Source organism: Nomascus leucogenys, chromosome 10, assembly GCF_006542625.1.
Source record: "Nomascus leucogenys isolate Asia chromosome 10, Asia_NLE_v1, whole genome shotgun sequence".
NCBI classification, from domain to species: Eukaryota; Metazoa; Chordata; class Mammalia; order Primates; family Hylobatidae; genus Nomascus; species Nomascus leucogenys.
In genome coordinates, this window is record NC_044390.1 from 64,985,660 (window position 1) to 64,996,924 (window position 11,265).

General features: G+C 49.3%; 1 protein-coding gene across 1 annotated transcript; it reads left to right on the forward strand.

Moving 5' to 3' along the window:
* The first annotated feature begins 5,791 nt into the window (after positions 1-5,791).
* On the forward strand, positions 5,792-6,995 carry LOC115837074 (probable G-protein coupled receptor 32). The gene is given in 2 exon segments (XM_030821894.1): positions 5,792-6,957; positions 6,960-6,995. Coding segments are annotated over 2 exon segments (1,071 nt in total). The 5' UTR covers positions 5,792-5,922.
* Positions 6,996-11,265: the final 4,270 nt, after the last annotated feature.

Genomic DNA, 11,265 nt, shown 5'->3' on the forward strand with positions numbered 1-11,265 from the left:
GTGCCTGCTGTGTTCCAGGAGCCAGCGAGGAAGCCACACACCAGCCTCGCCTCTAGGGAACTCGGAGATGAATAATGCAGATGGGTGATCACCAAATGATCCGACAAACTCGGTCTAATTGCTGCTGCCTGTAACCAGATCTTTTTTTTTTTTTTTCTTTTTGGTTGAGGGGAGATCAGAGTCTTGCTCTGTCACCCAGGCTGGAGTGCAGTGGCGCGATCATGGCTCATTCCAACCTCTGCCTCCCAGGTTCAAGCAATATCTCCTGCCTCAGCCTCCCAAGTAGCTGGGATTACAGGTGTGTGCCACCATACCCTGCTAATTTTTGTATTTTTAGTAGAGACGGGATTTCACCATGTTGGCCAGGCTGGTCTTGAACTCCTGACCTCAGGCAATCCTCCCACCACGACCTCCCAAAGTCCTGGGATTACAGGCGTGACCCACCACGCCCAGCCTGTAACCATGTCTTCATAGGAGAGAAGCTCCTATAGGAGGGCCTGATTCATCAAGGTGGCTGGGAAAAGCTTTCAGTAGAAAGTGAAATTTGCACTGAAATCTCAGGAAGGAGTTAAAAAAAAAAAAACCAGAGGAAAGAAAGGGTGTTCCAGGCAGAGGGGCAGCACATGCAAAGGCCCTGGGGTGGGAGGGAGATGAGAATCTTGGCAATGAAGACAAAGGTAGGGAAGCCGGGATGTGGTGCACAAAGAGGGGGTAGGTGCAAGAGAAGTCCGGTGAGGCTGGCAGGTGCCCCAGCCCTCACCAGCGGTGTTGGGGAGACTCATATTTATCCCACAAGCAATGAAGAGCCACAGTGTAATTTTCCAGTTTGAACTGTATTTTTCTGAGACAGGGTCTCACTCTGTTGCCCAGGCTGGAGTGCAGTGGCACAATCATGGTTCACTGCAGCCTCGTCCTCCTGAGCTCAAGTGATCCTCGTGCCTCAGCCTCCGGGTAGCTGGAACTACAATGCAAGCCACCCTGTTTGGCCAATTTATTTGTATTTTGTAGAGACAGGGTTTCGCCTTGCCGCCTAGACTGGTCTTGAAGCTCTGGCCTCAAGTAATTCTCCTGCCTGGGTCTCCCACAGCGCTGGGGTCACAGGGTTTGGGGTTTTAAAGGATCACTCTGGCTGTAGGGTGGTGAGTGGCTGGTAGGAGATGAATATAAAGCTGGGGGCCAGGCACGGTGGCTCACGCCTGTACTCCCCGCACTTTGGGAGGCCGAGGTGCGTGAATCACCTGATGTCAGAAGTTCAAGACCAGCCTGGCCAACATGGTGAAACCCCATCTCTACTAAAAATACAAAAATTAGCCAGGCATGTCCCTGAGGTGTGTCCCAACTACTCTACTTAGGAGGCTGAGGCAGGACAATTGCTTGAATCCGAGAGGCAGAGGTTGCAGTGAACCAAGATTATACCACTGCACTCCAGCTCAGGCAACAGAGAGAGATCCTGTCTCAAGAAAAAAAAAAAAGCTGGGGCACTGTGTGCTTGGATGATGGGGCTATGGAGACAGGACATGTTGGACAGAGGCAAGAGGCTTTTTGGAGACAAAATCGACAGGGCTTTGTGATGAATTGGGTGTGCGTGTTGAGGGAGTAGGAGAGAGAGGTATTCAAGGATTCTACACCCCTATCTCAGATGAGCATACTGAGGCTCGGGGTAGGGATGAGGGTCAGAAAGCCCTGAGCCCAAGATTACACAGTCATAATCCAGTGTCTCAACTAGAGCTTCGACCTATGCCTGTCTGCTGTGTAAGCTCAAGCTTTCCTCAACCCCAGACCTCTCTTCTCTGTCTGCACCTCACCCTTGGAGGACATTCTCAGGCTCAAAGACGTAAATAGCATCTAAATTTTTTTTTTTTTTTTTTTGTAGAGACAAGGTCTTGTCGTGTTGCCCAGGCTGGTATTGAACTCCTGGGCTCACACAATCTTCCCACCTCTGCCTCCCAAAGTGCTGGGACTACAGAGGTGAGCCACTGCACCCTGCTGGTGTCTAAATTCTAATGACTCTGACATGCCTTTATCCAGCCAGGAACCCCTCCTGTAATCTTTTTCTTTTTTTTTTGAATCTTACTCCGTGACCTAGCCTGGAGTGCTGTGGTGTGATCTTGCCTCACTGCAACCTCCATCTCCTAGGTTCAACGAATTCTCCTGCCTCAGCCTCCCGAGTAGCTGGGATTACAGGCACCCACAACCACACCCAGCTAATTTTTGTATTTTTAGTAGAGACGGGGTTTTGCCATGTTGGCCAGGCTGGTCTCGAACTCCTGACCTCAGGTGATCCACCTGCCTCAGCCTTCCAAAGTGCTGGGATTACAGACGTGAGCCACCGTGCTGCGCCCCCCTCCTGTAATCTCGCTGCCAGTATCCAGCTGCCTAAGTGAAGTTTCCCCGGGATGCCTTACATGCATTTCAAAGGTGAAGTGACCAACCTCAAGCTCCTGGGCTTACCCCAAACCTGAGCTCCTGGTCTTACCCCAAACCTGCTCTCCTGCCGTCTCCCCTATCCCAGTGCACAGCAACTTCAGCTTCCATCGGTTCAAAAGTCCTGCAGTCACCCCGACACTGCTCTCCCTCTCACCTCACACATCCAGCCCAGCAGCAAATCTAGCCAGCTCCACCTTGACCCAGGAATCTGCTTCCCACCACCTCCTCTGACATCACCCTGGTCCCCATCCCCATCACTGCCCACCTGGGTTACTGCGGCAGCCTCCTCCTAGCCTCCTGCTTCCATCCCACCCCTCTCAGTCTAGTCTCAACCTTAAAGTCACAGAGATTGTTAAGACCTAAGTTAGATATTGTTCCTCCTCTGCTCAACAGTCTCTTGTAACTCCCATCTCACTCACAGGAAAGGCCAGGAGAGTCTGCACTATGACTCACAGGATCCTGCTCCATCTGCCCGCTTCCCTCTCTGCCTTCACCTCTCACCTCTCTTCCCATTGCCCACGTGGCTCCAGCCACACCGGCCTCCCTGCTGTTCCTTGAGCATTCCAGGCACTGTCCTGCCTCAGGACTTTTGCACAAGCTGCTGGTTCTGCCTGAAGGGCTCTTCCTCCAGATACGTATGTGCCTCATTACTTTGTTATCTCCTCCAAATCTTTGCTCAAATGCTATATTCTTTTTTTTTTTTTTGACATGGAGTCTCACCCTGTCGCCCAGGCTGGAGTGCAATGGCATGATCTCGGCTCACTGCAACCTCCGCCTCCCAGGTTCAAGTGATTCTCCTGCCCCAGCCCTCTGAGTAGCTGGGATTACAGGTGGGCGCCTCCACGCCCAGCTAATTCTTTGTCTCTTTTGTGGAGATGGGGTTTCACCACGTTGGCCAGGCTGGTCTCGAACTCCTGACTTCGTGATCCGCACCCCTCAGCCTCCCAAAGTGCTGGAATTACAGGTGTGAGCCACCAAGCCTGGAGAAATGTTACATTCTTATTGGGGTCTTCCCTGACCACCCTGTTTAATGTACCAGTGGCCCCTTTCTGCTCATCCCTCACATTCCCAGTTGTCCTTATCTTGATTTTTTTTTTTTTTTTTTTTTTTTTGGTGACAGAGACTCACTCTGTCACCCAGGCTGGAGTGCAGTGGCCTGATCTCGGCTCACCACTACCTCCAACTTCCCAGATTCAAGCAATTCTCCTGCCTCAGCCTCCCGAATGCCTGGGATCACAGGTGTGTGCCACCGCGTCCGGCTAATTTGTTTTATTTTTATTAGTGACGGGGTTTTGCCATGTTGGCCAGGCTGGTCTCCTGACTTCAAGTGATCTGCTCACCTCGGCCTCCCAGTGTGCTGGGATTACAGATGTGAACCACTGCGCTTGGCCTTAACCTTGATCTTTTTCTAAAGAAAACATTTTGTGATCTTCATTTCTTCCCGTCGATATGTGTCACCATTTGATATTAACTCCTTTCAGCCTAGAGGACTTACTTCCTTAAGCAGTTCCTGTGGTCTGTAGGCCATATATTGTCTCAGATCTGGTTTATCTGAAAATACCCTTATTTCACTTTCATTTTTGAAAGATATTTTCACAGAATATAAAATTCTGGATTGACAGACTTTTCTGCTGCCAATTTTTTCAAATAGTGGAGTAATTTTTAATATTTTGTCCAGATTTTAATTTTTTTTTTTTGTCTGTGGGACTATTTGTCTGACAAAGTTACTCTGACATTACCCAAAGTTAAAAGAACCTCCATCTCATTATTTTTAGTTTATCTTTATTGAGACAGGGTCTCGCTTTGTCACCCAGGCTGAAGTGAAATGGCATGACCATGGCTCATTGCAGCCTCGAATTCCAGGGCTCAAGTGACCCTCATGTCTCAGTCTCCCAATTTGCTGGGACTACAGGCACGCGCCACCATGCCTGACTCATTTTTATTTTTATTTTTTTTGAGACAGAGTCTTGCTCTGTTGCCCGGGCTGGAGTGCAGTGGCACGATCTCGGCTCACTGCACCCTCTGCCTCCTGGGTTCAAGGGACTCTTCTCCCTCAGCCTTTAGAGTAGCTGGGATTACAGGCATGCACCACCAAGCCTGGCTAATTTTTGTATTTTTAGTAGAGACAGGCTTTTGCCATGTTGGCCAAGCTGGTCTTGAGCTCCTGAACTTAAGTGATCCACCCGCCTCAGCCCCCACAAGTGCTGGGATTACAGGAATGAGCCACCACGCCCATCTCACGGCTAATTTTTAAATTCTGTTTTATTTATTTATTTATTTTTTGAGACAGAGTTTCGCTCTCGTTGCCCAGGCTGGAGTGTAGTGGCGCGATCTTGGCTCACTGCAAGCTCCGCCTCCCAAGTTTAAGTGATTCTTCAGCCTCAGGAGTAGCTGGGATTACAGGTGGCTGCCACCATGCCCAGCTAATGGTTTTTGTATTTTTAATAGAGACGGGGTTTCGCCATGCTGGGCAGGCTGATCTCGAACTCCTGACCTCAGGTGATCCGCCTACTTCAGCCTCCCAAAGTGCTGGGATTACAAGCTTGAGCCACCACACCTGGCCCCTCCGTTTCATTTATTATTTTTCCATAACACTTGTAGTCTTCTAAAGCAGTATATCACAAGCTAATTTATTATATGTATTACACCTGACATCTCCCACGGGGATGTAAGTTCCATGAGGGCTTGTTTTGTTACATGAGTTATGTCCAGTACTTAGAATAATATCATTGTGTCCAGTGAGCCAAGATCGTGCCATTGCACTCCAGCCTGGGTGACATAAGGAGACTCCGTCTCAAAAAAAAAAAAAAAAAAAAAAAAAGAACAATGTTATTGTGTCATAAAAAGCATTCAGGCTGGGCTCAATGGCTCACACTTGTAATCCCAGCACTTCGGGAGGCTGAGGTGGGAGGATCACTTGAAGCCAGGAGTTCAAGACCAGCCTGGGCAACACAGCAAAACCCCATCTCTACAGAAAAGAATTTAAGGCCTGGCAGAGTGGCTCACACCTATAATCCCAGCACTTTGGGAGGCTGGTGGACGGGTCACGAGGTCAGGAGTTCGAGACCAGCCTGGCCAACATGGTAAAACCCCGTCTCTACTAAAAACACAAAAATTAGCCAGGCGTGGTTGCGTGTGCCTGTAGTTCCAGCTACTTGGGAGGCTGAGGCAGGAGAATTGCTTGAACCTGGGAGGTGGAGGTTGCAGTGAGCCGAGATCATACCATTGCACTACAGCCTGGGTGACAGAGAGAGGAAGACTCTGTGTCAAAAAAAAAAAAAAAGGTAAAAAAATTAGCTGGGCATGGTGGTAAGTGCCTGTAGTCCCAGCTACTCTAGGAGGCTGAGGGGGGAGGTTCTCTTGAGCCTAGGAGGTGGAGGCTGCAGTGAGTTGTGATTGTACCTTTGTACTCCAGCCTGGGTGACAGAGCATGACGCTGTCTCTAAAAGAATAATAATAATAAGCATTCCATAAAAATTATGGAATGGAGAAATCATGAATGGGGTCTTGGAGGGGACCAGGGGCCGCAGTGACAGACAACCTGGGGCCCTGACACGTGATTACTCTTCTTCCAGGAAGATGAACTCTTCCGGATGCCTGTCTGAGGAGGTGGGATCCCTCCGTCCGCTGACTGTGGCTGTCCTGTCTGCGTCCTTTGTCGTCGGAGTGCTGGGCAACGGGCTGGTGCTGTGGATGACTGTCTTCCGTATGGCCCGCACGGTCTCCACCGTCTGCTTCTTCCACCTGGCCCTTGCCGATTTCATGCTCTCACTGTCTCTGCCCATTGCCATGTGCTATATTGTCTCCAGGCAGTGGCTCCTCGGAGAGTGGGCCTGCAAACTCTACATCACCTTTGTGTTCCTCAGCTACTTTGCCAGTAACTGCCTCCTTGTCTTCATCTCTGTGGACCGTTGCATCTCTGTCCTCTACCCTGTCTGGGCCCTGAACCACCGCACTGTGCAGCGGGCGAGCTGGCTGGCCTTCGGGGTGTGGCTCCTGGCCGCCGCCTTGTGCGCTTCGCACCTGAAATTCCGGACAACCAGAAAATGGAATGGCTGTACGCACTGCTACTTGGCGTTCAATTCGGACAATGAGACTGCCCAGATTTGGAATGAAGGGGTCGTGGAGGGACACATTGTAGGGACCATTGGCCACTTCCTGCTGGGCTTCCTGGGGCCCTTAGCAATCTTAGGCACCTGCGCCCACCTCATCCGGGCCAAGCTCTTGCGGAAGGGCTGGGTCCACGCCAACCGGCCCAAGAGGCTGCTGCTGGTGCTGGTGAGCGCTTTCTTTATCTTCTGGTCCCCGTTTAACGTGGTGCTGTTGGTCCATCTGTGGCGACGGGTGATGCTCAAGGAAATCTACCACCCCCGGATGCTGTTCATCCTCCAGGCTAGCTTTGCCTTGGGCTGTGTCAATAGCAGCCTCAACCCCTTCCTCTACGTCTTCGTTGGCAGAGATTTCCAAGAAAAGTTTTTCCAGTCTTTGACTTCTGCCCTGGCCAGGGCGTTTGGAGAGGAGGAGTTTCTCCGTCAGCCTGTCCCCGTGGCAACGCCCCCAGGGAATGATGGAAGCCTTCAGCTGGAAGCTGGAAGCCATCCTTCTTAGTTTGCTTGTGGCCTCTTACCTTGACTGGCTTCTAAAACCCTGCCAAATCCTGCAGGAAGTCTTCCAGCAACCCCAGATCTAAAGCTCTGTGGTAGAGACACTACTTATTCCCCAGTGTCCATTCTTCCCATTTTTTTTTTTTTTTTTTTTGAGATAGAGTCTTGCTCTGTCGCCAGGGTGGAGTGCAGTGGCGCGATCTCGGCTCACTGCAACCTCCGACTTTCTGGTTCAAGCAATTCTGCCTCAGCCTCCCGAGTAGCTGGGATTACAGGCACGTGCCACCACGCCCAGATAATTTTTGTATATTTTTTAGTAGAGACAGGGTTTAACCATGTTGGCCAGGATGGTCTCAATCTCCTGACCTTGTGATCCGCCTGCCTTGGCCTCCCAAAGGGCTAGGATTACAGGTGTGAGCCACTGCACCTGGCCCATTCTCCCCTTTCTTTTTCTTTTTCTTTTTTTTTTTTTTTTTCCTTTTTTAAAGACAGGGTCTGATTTTGTCACCCAGGCTGGAGCCCAGTGGCAAAATCTCGGTTCACTGCAGCCTTGACCTTCAGGGCTCAAGCCATTCTCCTGCCTCAGCACTTCCCACGCCCCATCCCCCACCTCCCCTCACCCCGCCTAGTACCTAGGACTATAGGCATGTGTTACCTGGGTAATTTGTAGACACAGGGTTTCATCATGTTGCCCAGGGTGGTCTTAAACTCCTGAGTTCAAGTGATCCTCCAGCCTCGGCTCCCCAAACTACTGGGATTACAGGTGTGAGCCACAGCACCTGGCCTCCCCTTTTTTGGTAGTAAAACTCCTGTGTTCTAATGAGGCGCGTGGTTAACTAGAAAAAAAGGAAAGACTACATTTCCCAGTACCCTTTGCATGTAGGTACAACCATGTGACTGCTTTCTGACCAATAGGATGTAAGAGGCAGCAATCAATGTAACTTCCTCGAAGTGCCCTTAAATGGAAGGGGCCTGCCCTCCATTTCCCCATTTCCCCCTTTCTATTGTCCGGAATGCAGATGTATCAGTAAGCTCTTGCTGTGTAACAAAAACTCTCCACGTTTAGAAGCTTAAAAATTTAACTTTTTTTTTTTTTTTCTGATAGGGTCTTGCTCTGTTGCTCAGGCTTGAGTGCAGTGGTGTGATCACAGCTCACTGCCACCTCAATCTCCCAGGCTCAAGTGGTCCTCTCACCTCAGCCTCCTGTGTAGCTGGTGTGTGCCACCATGCCAGGCTAATTTTGCATTTTTAGTAGAGATGGGGTTTCTCCATGTTGGCCAGGCTGGTCTCAAAATCCTGACCTTGCATGATCTGCCCGCTTCAGCCTCCCAAAGTGCTGGAATTACAGGCATGGGCCAGCACACCTGGGCAGAACTACTTCTTTGAATCATGAGCAAGTGGTGTGACAGCTTCTGGATTGCATGACATTTTTCTTTTGGCTCCACCTAGAGCCAAGGCAATGGCCTGTTGTGACCAGGGACCACTAGGACTTCAATCCCCAGAAAGGAGTATTCTTCACATGCATCAGTTTGGTTTTGGGGTGTTTTAAGTAACAGAAAACCTGACTCCAACTGGCTTCAACAATAAGGAAATTTATTAAGTCTCTTCACACAAGTTCCAGAGGTTGGCACATAATTAATAGTTAAGGGGTAGATTCAGCTGTTGCAGCAGAGACACAAAATAACAGCGGCTTCAGTGAGCTAGGATTTGAAACCTCCCCTTTCACAGCCCAGGGTGTAAGCATCTCAGGGCTGGCTAAGGACTCCCTGGGGACACGGTAGCTTTCCATCAGGGCTGCTGTGGCAGATTACACAAATGGCCCCCATTCTGCACACCTTCCTGCATACGTGCTCCTTAGCAATGTCACTTTTCAGATTTTCCCATCAAGGGGTGGAGTCTCTTTCCTCACACCTTGAATCTAAGGCAGGCTCGTGACTTGCTTTTTGACCGGTAGCTTGAGTGCTAGTCACCTTGTGCAAAGTTCTGAGCCTCTACCTCCTACTTCCCTCACTCTTGGAACCCTCCCCAACCATCACATGAAAAAGCCAGCCTGCAGGATGATAAGAGCTATGTCTCTAGTAAACATACAAAAGTTAGCCGGGCGTGGTGGCAGACACCTGTAATCCCAGCTACTCGGGAGACTGAGACAGGAGAATCGCTTGAACCTGGGAGACAGAGGTTGCAGTGAGGCAAGATCTCATCACTGCACTCCAGGCTGTGTGACTGAGACTCTGTCTCAAAAAAAAAAAAAAGCAGCAGCTCTGACTTGCCCTGAGAACTCCACCTCTCAGAGCCTCGGTTGCCCCAAGTCTATAAAATAGAAGCAAGTGTTTCCATCTTCTGGATGAGAAGATTAAATGACACAGTGACTGAGTGCCAGGAAACACAGACACACCTTAAAAAAAATTAACTCCTTTGGGAGGCTGAGCGGAGAGGATTGCTTGAGCCCAGCATTCGAGACCAGCCTGGACAACATGGTGATACCCCGTCTCTACAAGAGATTGGCATGGTGACACATGCCTGTAGTACTGGCTACTTGGGAGGCTGAGATAGGAGGATCACTTAAGCTTGGGCTGTGGAGGTTGCAATGAGGTGAGATCGTGCCACTGCACTGCAGCCTGGGTGACATAGTGAGTCTCTCTCTCTCTATCTCTCTCTCTCTATCTCTCTCTCTCTCTCTCACACACACACACACACAGAGAGAGAGAGAGAGAGAGAGAGACCTACCTATTATGTTGATTAGTGGACCTGATTAAAAATAAACAAACTGGGAAAAGTAGTATTTAAAAAAAAAAAACTTGAAAGTGATGAGAAATAGTTCTTCCTTTCATTCCAAATCCTCCATTGTTACTTTTTCCTCACGAGAAAACTGTTATCAGTTTTTTGTGTGTCCTCCCAGATATCCAACCCATGCGTAAGCACTTTCTTTCTTTCTTTTTTTTTGAGACAGAGTCTTGCTCTGTTGCCTAGGCTGGAGTGCAGCAGTGAGATTTCGGCTCACTGCAGCCTCCGCCTCCCGGGGTTCAAGTGATTCTCCTGCCTCAGCCTCCTGAGTAGCTGGGATTACAGACACCAGTCATCATGTCTGGCTAATTTTTGTATTTTTGTAGAGACAGGGTTTCACCATGTTGACCAGGCTGGTCTTGAACTCCTGACCTCAGGTGATCCGCCCTCCTTGGCTTCCCAAAGTGCCTGGGATTATAGGCGTGAGCCACCGCGCCCAGCGCATAAGAACTTTCAACACAAATAGAACATGCCATAGCTATGATTCTACAACGTGAGTATTTTCCAAAGAGTATACCTTTGGGATGGAAATACATAAGATGTCTAGCACATGACTTTTCAATGGTGGTGGCTAAGTATTCCCTTATATGTATATACTGTGCACAAAAGTAGTTCCTTAATCCCCACTGATGAGTTGCTTTGAATTTGATGCAATGATATTTTTGAAACTTTGAAAATTATTCAATAAAACATTCTGAACAATACAAAAAGAAAATAGAACTGGGGTAATTCGTTTGATTTATCACCAAGTGAACAATCAGGCAACCCAGCCATAAAACAACGTGGCCACCTCAGGGCTCCCCTCCCACCTCCTTGCCCTCTCAGTCAGTCCTCCAGCTCCTTTAAGGATAACTTTTGTTTTGCTTTGTTTTGTTTTGTTTTTTGAGATGGAGTATCCCTCTGTCATTCAGGCAGGAGTGTAGTGGTGCCATCTCAGCTCACTGCAACCTCTGCCTCCCAGGTTCAAGTGATTCTCCTGCCTCAGCCTCCCGAGTAGCTGGGATTACAGGCATGTGCCACCTCATCTGGCTAATTTTTTTTTTTTTTTGTATTTTTAGTAGAGATGGGGTTTCTCTATGCTGGCCAGGCTGGTCTTGAACTCCTGGCCTCAGGTGATCCACCCGCCTCGGCCTCCCAAAGTGCTGGGATTACAGGCACGAGCCTCCCCACCCTGGCCAATATATTTCAATTAAATATATCAGTGCTAATATTTGTCCATCCTCACATTTGGTTGGTCTCTCTCTCCATCTGTCCATGCACCGTAGTACATCCAGTATAATGAGCAGACCAAGACGGGGACATGAGGTCTGGGAAACCCAGGGAGGGAGCCCTCGGCATATCCACTGTGCTGCAAGGGGCACAATGCTCAGAGGTACCTCCCAAAAATGTTGAACTGTGTTAAAGTTGGCGCGGGTAGGACGTCACGATATTTTACCTATTAATTCTTTGG